The sequence below is a fragment of the Bison bison genome, unplaced genomic scaffold, assembly GCF_000754665.1.
Source record: "Bison bison bison isolate TAMUID 2011002044 unplaced genomic scaffold, Bison_UMD1.0 scf7180017864108, whole genome shotgun sequence".
NCBI lineage: Eukaryota > Metazoa > Chordata > Mammalia > Artiodactyla > Bovidae > Bison > Bison bison.
The window spans coordinates 8656852-8678611 of NW_011494680.1; the positions used below are offsets into that span (position 1 = coordinate 8656852).

At 40.9% G+C, this 21760-nt stretch overlaps 1 protein-coding gene across 3 annotated transcripts in view; it reads left to right on the plus strand.

Moving 5' to 3' along the window:
* LOC104987872 overlaps nt 1–21760 on the plus strand; it is a 147701-nt gene that overhangs the window by 85310 nt on the left and 40631 nt on the right. For all 3 annotated transcript variants that reach the window (XM_010838962.1, XM_010838963.1, XM_010838964.1), the window contains exons 7-12: nt 5515–5666; nt 7541–7619; nt 11151–11226; nt 11804–11880; nt 11978–12009; nt 12173–12302. In XM_010838962.1, coding sequence (XP_010837264.1) covers nt 5515–5666; nt 7541–7619; nt 11151–11226; nt 11804–11880; nt 11978–12009; nt 12173–12302 — 546 coding nt within the window. The remainder of the gene's footprint in view (nt 1–5514; nt 5667–7540; nt 7620–11150; nt 11227–11803; nt 11881–11977; nt 12010–12172; nt 12303–21760) is intronic.

The following is a 21760-nucleotide window of genomic DNA, read 5'->3' on the forward strand; positions in this document are numbered from 1 at the left end:
TTTGTCTAGTCAAGGCTATGGTTTTTCCTGTGGTCATGTAGGGATGTGAGAGTTGGACTGTGAAGAAGGCTGAGCGCCAAAGAATTGATGCTTTTGAACTGTGGTGTTGGAGAAGACTCCTGAGAGTCCCTTGGACTGCAAAGAGATCCAACCACTCCATCCTAAAGGAGATCAGCCCTGGGATTTCTTTGGAAGGACTGATGCTAAAGCTGAAACTCCAGTACTTTGGCCACCTCATGTGAAGAGTTGACTCATTGGAAAAGACTCTGATGCTGGGAGGGATTGGGGGCAGGAGGAGAAGGGGACGACAGAGGATGAGATGGCTGAATGGCATCACTGACTCGATGGATGTGAGTCTGGGTGAACTCCGGGAGTTGGTGATGGACAGGGAGGCCTGGCATGCTGCGATTCATGGGGTCACAAAGATTCGGACACGACTGAGTGACTGATCTGATCTGATCTGGGTTTGATGTGACTTTGAGCAGTCTGTATTTTAATGTTCGGGCTGTGTTCCTGTATTGCTAGAGAATTAGCGTGGTATGTCTTTCTCTGGAACTTGCTGGCTCTTGAGTGGAGCTTGGTTTCAGTGTAGGTACAGAGGCTTTTGGATGAGGTCTTGTCGAGTAATGGTCCCTGGAGTCAGGAGTTTTCTGGTGTTCTCAAGTTTTAGATGTAATCCTCCTACGTCTGGCTTTCAGTCTTACTCTTACAGTAGCCTCAATACTTCTCCATCCATACAGTGCAGATAATAAAATATCTAGGTTAATGGTGAAAAGATTCTCCACAGAGAGGGACACCCAGAGAGGTTCACAGAGTTACATGGAGAAGAGAAGAGGGAGGAGGGAGATAAAGGTGACCAAGAGGAGAAGAAGGGAAGTCAAAAGGGGAGAGACCAATCCAGCCAGTAATCAGTTCCCTAAGGTTCTCCACAGCCCGGACACCCAGAGAGATTCACAAAGTTAAGTAGAGAAGAGAAGAGGGAGGGAGGAGATAGAGGTGATCTGGGGGAGAAAAGGGAGAGTCAAAAGGGGAGACAGCAGTCAAGCCAGTAATCAAAGTTCAGTTCAGTTCAGTCACTCAGTCATGTCTGACTCTTTGTAACTCCATGGACTGCAGCATACTAGGCCTCCCTGTCCATCACCAACTCCTGGAGTTCACTCAAACTCATGCCCATTGAGTCGGTGATGCCATCCAACCATCTCATCCTCTGTCGTCCCCTTCTCCTCCCGCTGTCAATCTTTCCCAGCATGAGGGTCTTTTCAAATGAGTCAGTTTTTCACATCAGGTGGCCAAAGTATTGGAGTTTCAGCTACAACATCAGTCCTTCCAATGAACATTCAGAACTGATTTCCTTTAGGATGGACTGGTAGGACCTCCTTGCAGTCCAAGAGACTCTCGAGAGTCTACTCCAAAACCAAAATTCAAAAGCATCAATTCTTCAGCACTAGTTTTCTTTATAGTCCAACTCTCACATCCATACATGACCACTGGAAAAACCATGGCTTTGACTAGAAGGACCTTTGTTGGCAAAGTAATGTTTCTGCTTTTTAAAATGCTGTCTAGGTTGGTCATGACTTTTCTTCCAAGGAGTAAGCATCTTTTCATTTCATGGCTGCAGTCACCATGTGCAGTGATTTTGGAGCACCCAAAAATAAAGTCTGCTACTGTTTCCACTGTTTCTCCATCTATTTGCCATGAAGTAATGGGACTGGATGCCATGATCTTTGTTTTCTGAATGTTGAGCTTTAAGCCAACTTTTTCACTCTCTCATTCACTTTCATCAAGAGACTCTTTAGTTCTTCTTCACTTTCTGCTGTAAGGGTGGTGTCCTCTGCATATCTGAGGTTATTGATATTTCTCCCAGCAATCTTGATTCCAGTCTGTGCTTCATGCAGCCCAGTGTTTCTCATGATGTACTCTGCATATAAGTTAAATAAACAGGGTGACAATATACAGCCTTGACAAACTCCTTTTCCTATTTGGAACCAGTCTGTTGTTCCATGTCCAGTTCTAACTGTTGCTTTTTGACCTGCATACAGATTTCTCAAGAGGCAGGTCAGGTGGTCTGGTATTCCCATCTCTTGAAGAATTTTCCACAGTTTATTGTGATTCACAGAGTCAAATGCTTTGGCATAGTCAATAAAGGAGAAAATAGATGTTCTTCTGGAACTCTCTTACTTTTTTGATGATCCAGAAGACGTTGGCAATTTGATCTCTGCCTTCTCTAAAACTAGCTTGAACATCTAGAAGTTCATGGTTCATGTACTGTTGAAGCCTGGCTTGGAGAATTTTGAGCATTACTTTACTACCGTGTGAGATGAGTGCAGTTGTGCAGTAGTTTGAGCATTCTTTGGCATTGCCTTTCTTTGGGATTGGAATGAAAACTGACCATTTCCAGTCCCTTGGCCACTGCTCAGTTTTCCGAATTTTCTGGTATATTGAGGGCAGCACTTTCACAGCATCACGTTTTAGGATTTGAAATAACTCAACTGGAATTCCATCACCTCCACTTAGCTTTGTTTGTAGTGATGCTTCCTAAGGCTCACTTGACTTCATATTCTAGGATGTGTGGTTCTAGGTGCGTGATCACACCATCATGATTATCTGGGTCATGAAGATCTTTTTTGTACAGTTCTTCTGTGTATTCTTGCCACCTCTTCTTAATATCTTCTGCTTCTGTTAGGTCCGTACCATTTCTGTCCTTTATCGAGCCCATCTTTGCATGAAATGTTCCTTTGGTATCTCTGATTTTCTTGAAGAGATCTCTAGTCTTTCCCATTGTGTTGTTTTCCTCTGTTTCTTTGCATTGATCGCTTAGGAAGGCTTTGTTATCTCTTCTTGCTATTCTTTGGAACTCTGCATTCATATGCTTATATCTTTCCTTTTCTCCTTTGCTTTTCACTTCTCTTCTTTTCACAGTATTTGTAAGGCCTATTGAGACAGCCATTTTGCTTTTTTGCATTTCTTTTTCTTGAGGATGGTTTTGATCCCTGCCTCTTGTACAATGTCATGAACCTCCATCCATGGTTCGTCAGGCAGTCTGTCTATCAGATCTAGTCCCTTATATCTATTTCTCACTTCCTCTGTATAATAATTGGGGATTTGAGTTAGGTCATACCTGATGGTCTAGTGGTTTCCCCCACTTTCTTCAATTTAAGTCTGAATTTTGCAATAAGGAGTTCATGATCTGAGCCACAGTGAGGTCCAGGTAATCACATCCCTAAGCAAAAATGGGTACTGAAGATTAGATTCTTAAAGGTACAAAATTGAAACAAATACCAAAAAGCAAAGATTAAAAATCTGGAGTAGAGGTTAGACTCTCAAACATGTAATATTAAAAATACAAAAGAAAATCACAAAAATTATAAAAAATATATATGAAATTTGCTTTAAAAATAGGGGTTTTTTGGCAAGGTAATACTAGGTTATAAAAATGAAAATTAAAGGAGTAATAAAGAACTTAAAAAAATTTAAAAATAATAATAGTAAAAATATATCTAGGAATTTCTCTGGAGCTGTTGAGGACAGTGTGGGGTCAGTTCAGTTTCAGATAGTTCCTTGTTTCAGCTTACATTTCTTCTTAAGGTCTATAGGCCCCTTCCAATGCTTAGTCAATGCTAACTACTGGGTTTTAATCTGTTGCATCTGTCACTACCAAAGCGTTTCCCTCTTCTTTGTTTATTTTGGCTTCCTCTGTTTTCAAGTGTCTTCAGTGTCTAATTTCTGCCCTGACACAAGGGGGCGAAGGTGGTCACTTATTTAGGCTCACTTGTTCAGTTGTGTTGTGGGGAGGGGAGGAATGCTGCAAGCAAATATCACTGGCTTGTGTGGGGAGAGCTCGCAGTATAGGGACCACACTGGGTTTGCCCCAGCTCACGGAGGCATGTGCTTTCCTGATCTACACTGCTCAGGCTCCAAGTTGCTCTGCTGGGTGTACTGTCCAAAGCAGGCCCTGCCTTTCATGCACTTCCCAGGTATAAGCTGCTCAGGTTCAGGTTCTTGGGCACTCCACAAAGGCACAGACTCAGTTGGGCGTGTGTTTGATGCCCTTCCCAGGTCCGAGCAGCTCAGGCGACCAGGTGCTTGGCCAGCTCACTGTCCAAGGTGGGCCAGGCATCTTAATCATCTCCCTGGTCCTGGCTGCTTGGTTTCCTGGGTGCGCCATGAGAGCACTGTCTAAGGTATTCTGTGTATCTCCTCTGGGGAGCTGATCTCAGGCTGCAACCCTCCTGGCAGATGTCAACTGCCCAGGATCCAGGAAGATGTGGTTAGCAACTGGGAGCCTGCTCGCAGTTTGGTGGAGGATTCCATCTTTGGGGCTGAGATTGCCTCTTGCCTTCTGGCTCTGGCTGTTGCCCACCTGCCTCTCTGCCTCCAGTGGGTGGTGATGGGCCAGTCTGCAGCCCGCTAGCTTTCTTTGGGTATTTGCTCAATCCTTTGTTCTGTGAGCAGGCCAGATGGCGCCTTAGGTTAGAGCTTTTTGCGGGAAAGTTCTCTGTCCTTTTTTTTTTTTTTCTCTCTCTGGCTATCCCACAGTTTGGGTTGTTATGTCACATTTGCTTCCTCAGATTGTCCTTGGGGCATTCAGGCCCGGTCCTTACCCTAAGCATGCAGCCCATGCCTCCCTGTCCAGCCCCCGCTTGCTAGTGGCGGATGGGAGCGTATGGGCTACTTCTCCTCTGGGAGTTGTGGTTAGGCACATATACTGTGATGGTTTTTTTTTTTGCTCCTGGTTATGTTGCCCTCTGAGATTCCAAAACTCCCTACAGACCCACCATGAGAGGGTTTCCTGCTGTTTGGAAACTTCTCCTCCTTCACAACTCGCTCCCCAGGACAGGTCTCAGTCCCTAACTCTTTTGTCTCTCTTTTTGTCTTTTATATTTTTTTCCTACCTCCTTTTGAGGAGAATGGGCTGCCTTTCTGGGTGCCTGGTGTCCTCTGCCAGCATTCAGAAGTTGTTTTGTGGAAGTTGTTCAGCATTCAGATGATCTTCTGATGAATTTGTGGGGGAGAAAGTGGTCTCCCCATCCTATTCCTCCACCGTCTTCTGAATACCTTTTGATAAAATAAATGTTTTTCCCTTCTTACCCACTGTATCATTGCTATAATTAATTTCTTTTATATATAAGCAAATGTTATATATACATAAATACATAATTCTGCTAAATCCCCATTCTCCTGCTACTGTTTACTATTCAGAGCCTTCATATAGCTGCTGCATGCATTCTGTCAAGATTTTGTAGCTGTATTCAGTGAGAGAGACTGAGAGGGGTGTGTTGCTCCATCTTACCTGGACCTGGAGCTCTTGATTAGAAATGTGTAATTTTTCTATCATGTTGTTGTTTAGTCACTCAGTTGTATCTGACTCTTTGTGACTCCACAGACTGTAGCCCTCCAGGCTTCTCTGCCCATGGGATTTCCCAGGCACCACTACTGGAGTAGGTTGCCATTTCATTCTCCAGGGGATCTTCCGGTGCTGGGCAGTAAGGCTTGTTTTTTTGTTGTTGTTGTCAGTGACAGTGTATGAAGTGCATGTGGCAACAGGTGAGCTTTGGAATGCTGGAACAGTAGCAAACGTCTACATTGCTGTCTATGGGGAAAAGGGAGATACAGGATCCAGACAACTATTTCGATCAAAGAGCACTTTGAATTTTTTAAGAGGACAAGTAAGTAACAAAAAGTCTTTTGTTCTTCTTTCCTGGTGTTCAGGGTTGTCCCAGAAGTATTCTAGTCCACATGCTGTCATTAAAATGGTGCCTCCATGGGGAACAAGGGCTTGGTTCTCCCTGTCCACCATCATGCTGAAGTCACTACCAATTGTCTGATTTTCAACACCTGTATATTGTTAAATAAGGATTACTATGTACAGTTGACCCATGAACAACACAGGAGGCTAGGAGCTCTGGCCCCATATAGTTGAAAATGTGCATATAGCTTTACAGTTGACCTTCCACATCCATTGTTCTGCATCCTAGGATTCAACCAACCTTGCTGATTGTATATGCTGTAGTACATATTTATTGGAAAAAATCCACATAGAAGTGGACCTGTGTAAGTTCAAACCTGTGTTGTTCACTGACCGACTATAGCATCTTTCATTGTCAAATATAGAAACTGATTGTATTACATTATATTTACTATTACTGATACTAATATTTAAGTAATACTTAATTTCTTAAAACTTCTTAAAACTGAGAAGTTTATAGACAACGCATTAACTGTTTTTTGAGGATGCAAATAGCCTTTGAGTATGTCAACATACATTCATTGTTTCCCCTTTTTTCTTAGAGTTCTCTATGTCAGTCATCGTAAATACAATAACACATGATTTTCTTTGCTAGTATTTCTGTCATTGCATAGAAAATCTTCCTTTTTCAGCAGATTTCATTCATGAATAAAGAAATGGCAGTATTACTCATTTACCATTACCAGGCATTGACTGTATTTTTGTAAATAAATGCTAATGGCTTTATCTGTTATTTATATTTTTATTGTCCATTTATGTAGAGGTAGAGTGATGGCAAAGGAGGGTATCAACAGTATTAATAAATATCAGAGAATCTGAGCTCTAACACTGGTTCTACGCCTCCCTGTAGAGAGGGATATGTTTTTTATCTGTAGAGAGGATATGTTTTTTTTGCACCTAGTGACTTTCAAGGATAAAATATATGTGAAAATATTTCAAAATGTATAAGACATGTATCTTTTGTTATCGAATTATTTTTCAACTGATACACTAAATTGTGTATTTTTCTTGCTCTTTAATCTGTATCCTTAGCTTAGGTTTTAGTGAAAGAACTCTGGGCTCCTCACTTTTACCTGTATTCTGAATACACAAACCACTGGAGCACAAACATGCATAGTTTTGATGGTAGCAGTGCACTGAGACTTCAGGCAACATGTTTTAAATGTTCAATAATTTTTGCATCAATATTCTAAAATGACTTTAGAAACATTTTTGTGAATGGTCCCTAATCATTGCTAAAACATTTCATTCAGGACAGATGGGAGTTTGTTATAGTCAAATAAATGGAGACTTACAGTGTGTTTTATAACTATTACATTTATATTATTATTATTTGAAAACATTGTAGAGAGCCCACAAATTTATGCCTTTGTAATGAAATTGGCAAGAAGGAAAAACTAGAGAACTTGTTATTATGTCCTATAAATTAATATTTCTGTTTTATCTTTACTTTTTTTTTTGCAGGAATAAACACTTTTTAATAATCAATGAAGGCTGAAAATAATGTATTCAATACTTATCTTTCTTAGGAAAACAACTAAATGTTTATCTCTAAATAGTAAGACAGTGGTAAAATACAGCATCACTTTTTAAAATAGTAGCTCCTCATTGGTTATATATTTTAAATATATTAATAGTAATGTGTGCATACCTTTACTTTCTTAATGTAGAGGTGTGTATTTATTGAATGCACCTAATTCTTTCACAGTGAATTTTTGCTGTATCTTAATTTGTACTCTTATTAACAATCAGCTTATGGTCTAGATCTAACTGTACTTTTTTGGTCTGTTACAGGTTGACAGCTTCCTCCTGGAAGCTGTTCACCTGGGGAATTTGTACAAGATTGTCATAGCCCATGATGGGCTTGGACCAGGTAAGAGTCTTCCACAGGTAGATATTCAAAGTGCAGTTCTGCTCTGTTCTTGTGACGCCTCATACAAATCTAGAAAAAACTGTGGAAAACTCATAATGACGTGGTTTCTAAGTATTGATTCTCTGAGGCGAGTGGCAGTGTTCCAGGCATGCTCCTGTTGGATACCATGTCTGCGTCCAGTGACAGGGACTGTCTATGAAGTGCTAACGATCATGCCAACAGCAGTACCTTAAGGAAGCTGTCCTGGCAGCCTTGCTGTGTTTCCTGTTGTGTCCTGTCTCAGCTGTGTTCTCTGCTGCCATTTTTGTTCTCACTTCTTCCCCAGGTTTCCCATCACTTTTGTGACTTGACCCACATCTTCATTTTCTGCTACTGCATAAGGTGTCCATAAGATAAAATCCTTTAACAAAAGACACGAGTAAAGTGCACATACCACAAAAAGGATAAAAAAATCCCAAAGCATCAAAGAAGATGATAAACTCTTTTACTTAAAAATGTCAACTTTCAAAATGTTAAGAACAGAGTTCTCATATCAATATGTAGTGGATATGTGTTTAAATAATTAATGAGGGACCCAGCCAAGTGACAAAGCTAGTTCAAAAGAAGTTACACAAAAATAAAAAAATATACATTTGTGATCAGTAAAAACAGAAAAAATGATAGATTTGACTAACAAATTAAAAGTATGGCTAATGTCCTAAGATAATAAAAACATACCTTTGAGATTATCTTCCCTCTTGGACAAAATTCACTTATATTTTTATCAGATCCAAGGCTATTGCATCTTATTTTTCTGCCAGTTGACAACTGATTTTACAGAGTCTGGGCTCTGATCTATGGTCAGTACTAAGTCAGGTAATATTCCATTTCTGCAGGGAGTCAGATGACTACTCAGCAGGCTTGTCAGATGGTGAATGCTCTGGTAGGACTCTGAAAGGACATGTTAATATGCCCAAGTAACATACACAGCAAATTCAATTTGGGAAATATATGTGGTAGACCTGCTATATACAAAGTGCTGTGCTGAGTATTTTCTATGGTAAATATGAAAATATTCTTCTGTTGTTTAAAAGTTTCCCCAACTGTGGTATTTCCTTACAGCAGCCCAAGCAGAAAAAGACAATATTTTAATTTGACAGTTAAATTTCCCATTTTGTCCTACTCCAAATACCCAAATAAAATGGGATTTGTGTTACTTCTGAGGATTTTCATGGTTGCTGGCACAATGTGAGTATCCCATGGAGCCTGCATTCTCCAGAAGAACTTTCGTTCTTCTGGTCAGCAACACAGATGCACATGTGTGCAATTATTTGAAGGTAAATGTGTACAAAAAGAATCGAGAAATACAATAAGGGATAATTTATGACAACTAAGTACGGCTCATGCTGGGAAACTGAAGGATCGTTCAGTAATAGGAAATCTATTAATAAAATACATCACCTCAGAAAGTTGAAGCAAAAAAATTATGTTTCAGCAGTTAACTAATATTATTATTAAAAATTCTTTCAAAATTTGGAACAGAAAAAATATTTTAAAATTATTTAACTCAAGATGACCACTTAATAAACAATGAAATCCATGAAAGTTAGGAATATGATAAGGATTTTTCTTCTTATGAGAATAGTCATTCTTTGGAAAGTAGAAGGTAAATTTATTGTCTACAGGTGATTTAAATGTCTATTAAAATGCAAGGAGGATCAACTGAAAAATGGATGAAAGAAGAGAATATATAAAGTGATTAGAATTTAAATCAATATACAATAATCTGAGGCTGTTTTTTTCTATTGAAAATATGAGATATAAAAGCTCTTCAGAGTAGCAGCAAAAATATATAAAATATATAATAATTAACATCAACAATGAGAAATACATGTCCCTCTGAATTATTAAACTGGCCTGGTCTGAAAGCCGTATTGAGAAGTAATAGGAAACTCTAGCCAGGACAGTTTGATTTACAGGTTCTATCTGTCCTGAGGATTAAGTGAACCTATTTGTTCCTTAACGATTTATTTACCAACGATCTCAGCTGGCACTGTGTTCTTGTTTTGATTTGTTCTGTGTTTTGTGAGAGAGGTGAAGGCTGTGTGTGCATGCATTTACATATTTCCTTTAGGCCCCAGCTGCCTGTGTTTGTGGTGCCTTGGCTGTTAATACGTGTTAAGAATTTTGTTTAACCAAATTGCGCCCAGGTCTCTCCATTTTTTTGGGCAAAAACAATCTGTGGCAAGATTTATTTTTATATAAGATAAGATCTCAGACTATGATGGAGAAAAACTGGTGCAGTGGTTTCTTTACAGAAAGACTGTTGGTTACTCCACAACCCAGTGGAGCATCACAAGTGAGAAAACAGTGGAGAACTGGAAAGAGGTGGGGGTGCAGTGCCTGGACATATCTACTGGTGTTGATCAAGATCAGCTCAGGAGAGAAAACACGAAAGACAGGGTCGTACAGGGAACGATGAGCAGTGTGGCTCGGCTCAGGGATGGGAATGTGGTGAGGGACAAAGTCCAAGACTAAACAAAGACCAGTCTGTGAGCATGTGCTGTGTTAGAGTCTACAGCTGATGAGTATTACCTCGGTAAGTCAAGCAGTTTTAATTAAAGGAGGATACATGTTGAGCTGGCCCTTTGTATAAATAAAACCAAGATGGCTAGTTAAAATAGTCCATTTTATCTATAAATAAAATTAAATTGTATTTTAACCAACTTGAGTTTGCAAGTTAGTATAAAACTACACATTTAAGAAGAGGCCGTTATCTTCATTAAACTAGCTCATGCGGTGTGCTTGGACAGACTTTCTGAATGAATATGTATTTAATATATACATTAAAGTTTAAATTTGGACTTTAGTAGCTTTTAATGTGTATGCATTTTAGAAATTGACAGTATTGCTAACTCATCAGATATATATTCTTTGAAAGATGTTAGGTTCAGGGTTATAAATGCAGTTTATGAAATCAAGAGCAATTGCAGAGTTGTTCTGTTTTCAACCATTTGGAAAGTCACACTGAAGCAGATGTCATAACATACAAATCTTTGTGACTTCCCTGGCGGTCCAGTGGCTACGACTCTGTGCTCCCAATGCAAGGGGCCCAGGTTTGATCCCTGGTCAGGGAGCTAGATCCCACATGCTGTAATTAAATAAATAAACATGAAAACAGAAGAGCTTCCCTGGTGGCTCAGGTGGTTAAGAATCTGCCTGTGAGTGCAGGAGATGCAGGTTTGATCCCTGGGTTGGGAATATTCCCTGGAGAAGGGAATGACAACCCACTCCAGTATTCTTTCTTGCCTGGAGAATTCCATGGACAGAGGAGCCTGGTGAGCCTTGAAGTAGGCTATGCAGGTAGAAGAAATATTTTTAAATGTCTCAGAGTCCATGTCCCAAGTATGTTGTGTTATCTGAAGTATTAAACCTTATAGGTGCACGAGGGCTTTACTTCTCAAAAGCTAGAGCTTCTTTCTCAAAACCTCAAGTAATACCCAGTCTGTAACCTATACACACCACAGTTTTCTTTCTTTAATTTGTGTTTAGGAAATGGTTGGTTTCTTGATGATGTTGTGATCAAGGATCCCACAACGAACTGTGAATACACCTTTTTCTGCCACAGGTTGGTAGGCATGCTTTACCTTGAACAAATTGATTTCATATTAGTCATGCCAGGCTCATATATTTTGGGCAAATGGAGAGTTTATTCAATCACTCCTGGTCACTGAAGCTTTGTTGGGTAACATTTTTGAACATTAATTTTAGGGGCTGTTTCTTCTACTTGCAAAGATATCCATTGTGTTTATCATCATTCCTGATGATACAGATTTAGGTCTTTGTTCAGATTTAAAAATATGATTTCTCTTTATACATCAATAAGGAGAATGAGGGCTTCCCAGATGACACAGTGGTAAAAAATCTGCTTACCAGTGCAGGAGATGTAAGATACCCGAGTTCAATTCCTGGTAGGGAAGATCCCCTGGAGAAGGAAATGGCAACCCACTCTAATATTCTTGCTTGGGAAATCCTATGGACAGAGGAACCTGGTGGGCTACAGTCCACGGGGTTGCAAAGAGTTGGATACGACTGAAGCAACTTAGCGTGCCCACTAGCTGTTATTTCTGACCTGGCTAGATAATTACTAGTGGTTAGTGTAAATATAAATTCAGGATATACTTGATTCACTTTTCTTTGTATAGATGGCTGGATCAAGGTGAAGATGATGGTAAAATCGTCAGAGAACTGTATGCCAGGAATAACAGTATCCTCTCTGCAAGTGAGTGTTTCTCGGAAAGCTCTGTTTTATAATGATTGAGGAAAGAAAGCTTGACTCTGCTGAAATTAATGGTCCTTTCCCTCCTTTACATCCTCAGGGCAAAAGCTGGAAGTTATTAGAAAAGAAACAGTAAGATTTTACTTTTGGCCCTAAATTACTTGGTACAAAACAGTGTTCAAATAGCTATTTGATGTGTTAAGTCAGTATATAATGTTTAGTAAGCGGTGTTTCCTAGTAACTTCTTCTGTCTGTCTTCTCATATTGGTGTTGTTTGTTTCATTTTTCTACTTAGTGGGCTGCAGAAAGCTGGAAATTTAGGAAAGGAAATACTCTTCAGTTCTACAACAGGCTTACTGGAGGGTTTGTCCGTCTGCATCCAGACAGCACAGTGGACGCGGTTGGAGAGAAGACAGACAAATACGGTAAAGTCATGGGCCTAGTGTGTGATGCCATGGCAGTTTTGGGAGCTGGAGGAAAGCAAGTTTCTAGACCCAGTTTAAGTTGTGCTTCTTACTTTTCAGATGATTTTATACCAGTATTAAACCATTTAAATAATTTACTACCTACATTAACACAAATGGTCAATAGACGAGAGGCTCTAAATCTTGGCAGACGATGCAATTATGCAGACAGTACACCATGAAAACACTTATATTTGGTAATTCTTACTTGAAGAATAATACGTAGGCAATTAACATAAAGTGTTTATAAAAAGTAGCATTTGTAGTTCTTGAAAGGGTACGGCCATTTAAGCAGTTAAGTAAGTTCTGCTAAACGCTGAGAGCCTGTTACTTCAGAGCACTAAGTTAAATAATGTGAGGACCACAAAAATAACTGAGACATTTTCCTGAACTCCAGAGATTCATCATCTGATACAGAAGACAAACACACACAACAATTCTAATCATGCTTGTTTGTCGTGTCAGAATGATAGTACAGAGGAAGAACTAAGCAAAGGGAAATTGGATTGGTTGTTTAATGTCAGCACGTCACGAAGCCACAGCCACAAACATTCATGAAGAAGGAGTAATCCAATAATGGTAGACTGGACCATGAACCCAAACCTCCAGCTCCTCTTGAAATTTTGTTGTTGTTGAGTCAGGAAGTCATGTCTGACTATTTGTGACCCCATGGTCTGCAGCAGACCAAGTTTTCCTGTCCTTCACTATCTCCTGGAGTTTGCTTATGTTCATTGAGGCAGTGATGCGATCCAGCCATCTCATCCTCTGTCGCCTTGAAATTTAGACCATCGCTATTTAAGCAAAATCCACCTTCTGCATCTGTGGATGTAACTTTGCTGAACCTTGTTAGAAATTGTGCCTTCAAATAACCTTGAGGATGCTCAGGAGATATTAACCTCCAGCATCTCCTAAGGAGGTAACTTCCGCCTCCTATTAGAGACCCCAGGGAATAATCCAACTTCCCCTTCTATGAAAATGTGTGAGAATCTGAGAATGCATCTTAGTAGCCTCTCTTTTCAAAACTAGTCTATTTCTCAGATATTTTTCTTGCCTGTTGGTTCCCATTTGGGATCACTTATCTACTTAGATCCCTCAGAACAGTCCTTCATGTCATGCTCCCCAAGGCCCCTGCTGCCAGTGCTGACACTCTTTTCCCTTACTGAAGAGAGTGGCTTGTATTTCCAAATGTAAAAATGTCTCCCACTTTGAAATCAGAAACCGTAAAGGATCTAAGTTTAACTTTACTTGCAAAAAACACAAGAGCACTGAGTCAAAAACCAAGACCATTATTTCTCGGAACAAATGCAGCAGGTAGAGCAGCATCTTACATTGGGTCCTCAAGTCCCCACCCCTCAGTATCATCAAGTGAAGGTCTGATGTTACTTACATACACGGGTGGGTACGTTAAAGCAGAGAAATACCCAAGGTAAGAAACTCCGATCTTTTTCAGGGTTGCCCAGTTTTCCTTCCAGAGAAGGAGAAACAGTGTGAGAGACAGAGACAGAAAAAGAAAAGATGAGAATGTAAGCAAATATTCTCCAGGGAAGGGGAGGAAAGTCTTTTTCTTTACTCCCCTGGGATGCTGAAAGAGAGGGAGAGAAATAGTGATATCAAAGTGTTACTATGCTGGAACATTTCCCTGTATGCTTTGTAAAAGGAAATGGCAATCCACTCCAGTGTTCTTGCTTGCAGAATCCCATGGGCAGAGGGAGACTGGCAGGCTACAGTCCTGAATCACAGAAACAGACACGACTGAGCACACACTCACACATACATTTGTAAATCCCTTTATTCAGAGGGACTGGTCCATGCAGGAAAATGACACATGTAGGGATACTTGTCTTCTAACACCCAACCCCCACAAGCTGGTTTATAGAGGGAACACAACACTCCCACATCAAGAAGTGGAGCGTCTGCCTCATCCCTCTCTGGGTCAGCCCTGTCTCCGTATTTTGACTAGAGCGAGCACGCAGTAACTCCTAAAGTCCTCATCTTCTGCCTCCACTTCTTGGATTAATCTGTCTTGGAAGCCAGGCCTCATGATATGGATGAACCCAGAGAGTTATGCAGAGAGGATCCCCAGTAAAGAACTGGTGTCCTGCAGCTGCACAGACGGCAGGCATGTGAATGTGTGTGTAGAACTAACTAACCGGTAGATGATGAAAACAGAGAAAATTTACCCTTAAATGTTCCCAGCATCTAAATACTCTAGTCCTGCAATAAATAGAGTAGAATGAGCAGTCCTAAGAAAGGCAGGTGCAGGATGGTATGAGTCATTTTCCTTGGCGTAACTGACATTTTTGCAACAGGAGGTGTTTTATGTATGATAATTACTGCAGCATTATTTCCTGATGTTATATGCCTTGTCCTGTAAATTCACATTCATGAATCAGTTTTCGCTTGCCTGGAAATGGTTGTGATGAACAATGCTGACCCACGAACATCTTTTCAAGAAAATATTTTAAGAATATGTCTCAGATATGTTGGCTTTGATGTTCACTCCACACACACAAAATGTATTATCATGCGCCAGGCCTTCTATTTAGTTATCAAGCTGGTTGTGAATTTAGCTATTTCCATGCCCAGAGTTAGAGTGCTCATTTCTCTGAGAGCTGCTGAACCATTTCTTGGCAACACTAGACTGAAGAGGAGATACACAGCATGAGAAGATCATTGAAATACCACAGGGGGGCTTCATTTTTATGATCATAAGCTCTTAAGAATTAAAAAAAATAATACTATGCCTGCTCTGACAATGACCATCAAAAACATGTCTTCCTGTCGCTAGTGTGGGATCTCAGAGCTGAAAGGAAGGCCCGGATGACAATACAAATAAGTGTTTAGTTCTAAACCACTGATGGCTACCTTATATCAGGGCCAGTTCACGAACTTCCCATCGCCTGAAATTTCAAAAGATTTACCATAAAATACAGACTCACATAGTTCTCTCATTATATAGGTATATTTTTCAAGGAAAAAAACATAACCTAAATTCATACTCATTCAACTGATATTCCTAAAAGGATTAAGCATGTAATTTTATTTATTTATTTTTAAATTTATTTATTTTAAGCATGTAATTTTAAATATACAATGTATTACCACACTGGAAGTTTCTAATGTGTCTTTATTGTTCTCTGCAGTGTCTCTATGGACCTATGTGAATAGTTGTACCTGCTGTTGCTAAGTAGGTACTTAGTAGCCAAGTCTGACTCTGTGTGACCTCATGGACTGTAGCCCACCAGGCTCCTCCATCTGTGGATTTTCTCAGGAAAGAATACTGGGATGGGTTGCCATTTCTTCCTCCATAATGAGATTGCTCAAAATTCTCTAAGCGAGGCTTCAACAGTACGTGAACCAAGAATGTTGAGTTGTTCAAACTGGATGTAGAAAAGGCAGAGGAACCTGAGATCAAATTGCCAACACCCACTGGATCATAGAAAAAGCAAAAGAGTTCCAGAAAAGCATCTACTTCTGCTTTATTGACGCTAAAGCCTTTGACTGTGTGGATCACAACAAACTGTGGAAAATTCTTAAAGAGATGGGAATACCAAACCACCATAAAGAAAGCTGCTGTTGCTGCTAAGTCGCTTCAGTCATGTCTGACTCTGTGCAACCCCATAGACAGCAGCCTACCAGGCTCCTCTGTCCCTGGGATTCTCCAGGGAAGAACACTGGAGTGGGTTGCCATTTCCTTCTCCAGTACGTGAAAGTGAAAAGTGAAAGTGAAGTTGCTCCGTCATGTCCGACTCTTCGAGACCCCATGGACTGCAGCCCACCAGGCTCCTCCATCCATGGGATTTTCCAGGCAAGAGTACTGGAGTGGGTTGCCATTGCCTTCTCCAAAGAAAGCTGAGCGACAAAGAATTGATGCTTTTGAACTGTGGTGTTGCAGAAGACTCTTGTGAGTCCCTTGGACAGCAAGGAGATCAAACCAGTCCATCCTAAAGGAAATCAGTCCTGAATATTCATTGAAAGGACTGATGCTGAAGCTGAAGCTCCAAAACTTTGGCCACCTGATTCGAAGAACTGACTCATCACTAGAAAAGACCCTGATGCTGGGAAAGATTTAAGGCAGGAGGAAGAGGAGATGAAAGAGGATAAGATGGTTGGATGGCATCACAGACTTGATGGAAGTGAGTTTGAGCAAGCTCCAGGAGTTGGTGATGGATAGGGGAGCCTGGTGTGCTACAGTCCATGGGGTCGCAAAGAGTCAGACATGACTGAGTAACAGAACTGAACTGAACTGACCACCTTACCTGCCTCCTGAGAAATCTGTATGCAGGTCAAGAAGCAACAGTTCAAAACGGACATGGACCAACAGACTGGCTCCAAACTGGGAAAGGAACACATCAAGGCTGTATATTGTCATCCTGCTGCTTGTTTAACTTATATGCAGAATACATCATGTGAAATGCTGGGATGGATGAAGCACAAGCTGGAATCAAGACTGCAGGGAGAAATATCAATAACCTCAGATATGCAGAGGACACCACCCTTATGGTAGAAAGTGAAGGGGAACTAAAGAACCTCTTGATGAAAGTGAAAGAGGAGAGTGAAAAAGCTGGCTTAAAACTCAAGCATTCAAAAAACGAAGATCATGGCATCAAGTCCCATCACTTAATGGCGAATAGATGGGGAAACAATGGAAACAGTTACAGACTTTATTTTCTTGGGCTCCCAAATCACTGCAGATGGTGACTGCAGCCATGAAATTAAAAGGCTTGGAAGAAAGGCTATGAGAAACCTAGATAGCATTGCAGAGACATCATTTTGCCAACAAATGTCCATCTAGTTAAAGCTATGGTTTTTCCAGTAGTCTTGTATGGATGTGAGAGTTGGACTATAAAGAAGGCTGAATGGTGAAGAAGAATAGATGCTTTTGAACTGTGGTGTTGGAGAAGACTCTTGAGAGTTCCTTGGACAGCAAGGAGATCAAACCAGTCCATCCCATAGGAAATCAGTCCTGAATATTCATTGGAAGGACTGATGCTGAAGCTGAAACTCCCATACTTTGGCCACCGGATCGAAAAACTGACTCATTTGAAAAGACCCTGATGCTGGGAAAGATTGAAGGCAGGAAGAGAAGGGGATGACAGAGGATGGGATGGTTGGATGGCATCGCCAGCTTGATGGACATGAGCTTGAGCAGGCTCTGGGAGTTGGTGATGTACAGGGAAGCCTGGCATGCTATGGTCCATGGGGTAGCAAAGAGTCAGACATGCCTGAGTGACTGAACTGAACTGAATAAGGCTGGGTATTTCTAAAGCTCAGGGTCCTCAGCTGTAACCAGAGTCCCTCCATGCCCCATTCACCTGGTCCTGCTCTGCATTAATCCCAGGGGAATCAGAGGATGGGGATCTGTAGGAATCTGCAGCTCCTGATGCCTCCTGTGCCAGGTCTAATAAACTTACTCTAGCGGGTATGCTGTGTCTTTCCTGACTGTGTTTATGAAAGTCTGACCAACTGACGTCACTGCTGCTCAGGGACTGTGTGCCCGTGGGTTTCACTGGTGTCTTCTTTGAGGCCAGCTGTGATTTGGAAGGCAAGAGGAGAGTGGACCCAGAGCCCTTAGATCATCGGGAGAGAATCTAGGAGGGCACAGCAGGGTAGAGGTGGTCAGAGGTTGACGTGGGCCTCTCAGGTCTGTTGAATGTGAGGCCTGGACTCCTGGGTTTCTGGCAAGTTTAGAACAAGCACAGATAGAACATGTGAGCAGGTGCCATCCAGCCCCCCTAACAGCATCCAGTGCAAGAGGGCTTTGTCTTGCTAGGGCTCCCCAGCTCCAGGAGGTGGTTGAGGGTGTTGCTGCTGCTGCTAAGTCACTTCAGTTGTGTCCGACTCTGTGCGACCCCATAGATGGAAGCCCACCAGGCTCCCCTGTCTCTGGGATTTTCCAGGCAAGAACACTGGAGTGGGTTGCCATTTCCTTCTCCAATGCATGAAAGTGAAAAGTGAAGGTGAAGTCACTCAGTTGTGTCTGACTCTTCGAGACCCCATGGACTGCAGCCCACCAGCCTCCTCTGTCCATGGGATTTTCCAGGCAAGAGTTCTGGAGTGGGGTGCCATTGCCTTCTCCAGTTGAGGGTATTAGAAGGATGCAAACCCAGTGTGACATACAGGTCACCATGGGACCCTTGGCTTATGGGTTGGAGAAATGGGCCATGACCAACCATGGGGACCTCCAGCACTGACTCCACTAGACTCACGTGAGCAGCAAGTCACCTCCAGCCACACCGCGTAGACAGAGGTGGGAGAGACAGGGAAACAGAGAGACAGAAGGAGGCCTGGCCCAGATTTTGCAGGGGATTTCTAGCCTTGCACCTGAGCTGAGGTGAGAAGCACTTTGAAATGTTAGACAGGGACTTGAGATTCCAACACAGAAACTACAGCACAAAGCACTGATCAGAGAGTTAATGCTTATGTTTTTTGTTTTTTTTTTTACATATTGACTTTAAATTATTTCATCATTCCCAAGAAATTCTGAGGGAAATTTTGCCACAATTACACTAAATCTAAATATTAACTTGGAAGAAATTGAGGTTTTCACAGTATTCAGTTTTTTTCTTTAGTTTTCCCTCTATTAATTTAAGACTGTGTGTGTGTGTGTGTATGACTGTGCATGTGTGTGTATATATGTACATGTATCCCGAGAGAAGGAAATGGCTACCCACTCCAATATTCTTGCCTGGGAAATCCCTTGGACAGAGGAGCCTTGCGGGCTATAGTCCATGGGGTCTTAAGAGTCAGACACAACTTAGCGACTAAACCTCCACCGTGTATATATTTCCTCTCTTCACACAGGCACTATAATATCTTGTTAGTGTTGTTCCAAGGCTGTGGTTAACATTGTAAATAAACCCCTCCCCATTATAAAGCTAACATATTAACATATACAAATATGTAGAAATCTGTAGTTTTTATGTTTCATTTGTTCAGTATTTGTTAAGTGCCTATGGTATGTCAGGTCCAGATACATACTTATCTTGAATCATACCACTTTACTCCACTCTAATTAAAGAGTTTTTAGGTTTTACAAATATGATAAATTTATCTACTACCTTCCAATAGTTATATGTATTGATTTGGTTTCAAGCACTGTTCCATTGGCAAGAACATCCTTAAGAAAGTGAATAGTGTTGGTAATATTGGCATTCTCATTCTGTAATTAATTTTAATGGGATGTTTTTATTGTCTTTTAAGAGTTGGGTATTTGAAAAGGCATCGATAAATAATACCATTTTCTTCCACTCCTGTGTACAAAATCAATTAAGAAATAAGAAACAGAACACAGACAAATGGAAGTCAGAACCTCAGCTTTAATACTGATGAAACCAAGTTGGGGTACTGGCTCTATGTAGGCGCTCACAGAGCTCACTAACTCCTCCTAGAAGGAAGTGAGATTCGGGGCACCCACTGTCTCCCCTATGGGGGCTGTGCCCATCAGTGACAGAGAACCTGAGAGGAAGCACCTTCTGTGACGCAGCTCCTCTGGGAGTAGAAAGGGCCAGAGCTGGAGCACCTGCTTCCTTTGTCACCAGATGAAGGGCTGTTGCCTGTTCTCTGGTTGCAGTGGGAGAGAGTGTGGGTGTTGGCATGGGGGAAAGAGTTCCCCCTCTAGTTATGTGTGATTTGTAAAAACTTCCTTTAGCATGAAAGGAAAGTCATTTCTAATTTTACTAAGAACCCTATTAAGAGGATTTACAAATGAATGCTAGAAACATTAAAATGTTTCTCTTTGGCATCTATTGGATTCAATACGTTTTTTCATGTTGAACTTAAGAGTTATGTAACTTGAAAAAATTTATTTGTTAAAACTAAATAACATTTCCATTGTATGAACTGCTTACTCATGGTGGAGAGCTCATTAACTCTATAAATGAGATTTCTAACTTTTTTGTTTTTTAACAAGTTTTGAACATTTGCTTTTGTTATTTTTTAATGGAAGTATAGTTGGCATACAGTGTTTTGTTGTTTCAAGTGTACTGTGGAATGATTTGACAATTGCAAATGTTATGAAATCATCACCATTATAAGTTTAGTGATCATCTGTCCTCACACAAAATTAGTACAGTGTTCTCCTTATTGCCAAATTCAAACTTAAATTGAAGAAAGTAGGAAAAACCACTAGACCATCAGGTATGACCTTAATCAAATCCCTTATGATTATACAGTGGAAGGGAGAAATAGATTTAAGGGACTAGATTTGATAGACAGACTGCCTGATGAACTATGGACACAGGTTCGTGACATTGTACAAGAGACAGGGATCAAGACCTTCCCCATGGAAAAGAAATGCAAAAAAGCAAAATGGCTGTCTGAGGAGGCCTTACAAATAGCTGTGAAGAGAAGAGAAGCGAAAAGCAAAGGAGAAAAGGAAAGATATAAGCATCTGAATGCAGAGTTCCAAAGAATAGCAAGGAGAGATAAGAAACCCTTCCTCAGTGATCAGTGCAAGGAAATAGAGGAAAACAACAGAGTGGGAAAGACTAGTGGTCTCTTCAAGAAAATTAGAGATACCAAAGGAATATTTCATGCAAAGATGGGCTCGATAAAGGACAGAAATGGTACGGACCTAAAAGAAGCAGAAGATATTAAGAAGAGGTGGCAAGAATACACAGGAGAACTGTACAAAAAAGATCTTCACGACCCAGATAATCATGATGGTGTGATCACTCATCTACAGCCAGACATCCTGGAATGTGAAGTCAAGTGGGCCTTAAAAAGCATCACTACGAACAAAGCTAGTTGGGGTGATGGAATTTCAGTTGAGCTCTTTCAAATCCTGAAAGATGATGCTGTGGAAGTGCTGCACTCAATATACCAGCAAATTTGGAAAACAGCAGTGGCCACAGCACTGGAAAAGGTCAGTTTTCATTCCAATCCCAAAGAAAGGCAATGCCAAAGAATGCTCAAACTACTGCACAATTGCACTCATCTCACATGCTAGTAAAGTAATACTCAAATTTCTCCAAGCCAGGCTTCAGCAATATGTGAACTGTGAACTTCCAGATGTTCGAGCTGGTTTTAGAAAAGGCAGAGGAAACAGAGACCAAATTGCCAACATCTGCTGGATCATCAAAAAAGCAAGAGAGTTCCAGAAAAACATCTATTTCTGCTTTATTGACTATGCCAAAGCCTTTGACTATGTGGATCACAAGGAACTGTGGAAAATTCTGAAAGAGATGGGAATATCAGACCACCTGACCTGCCTCTTGAGAAACCTATATGCAGGTCAGGAAGCAACAGTTAGAACTGGACATGGAACAACAGACTGGTTCCAAATAGGGAAAGGAGTTCGTCAAGGCTGTATATTACAGACTGGTTCCAAATAGGAAAAGGAGTTTGTCAAAGCTGTATATTGTCACCCTGTTTATTTAACTTATATGCAGAGTACATCATGAGAAACACTGGACTGG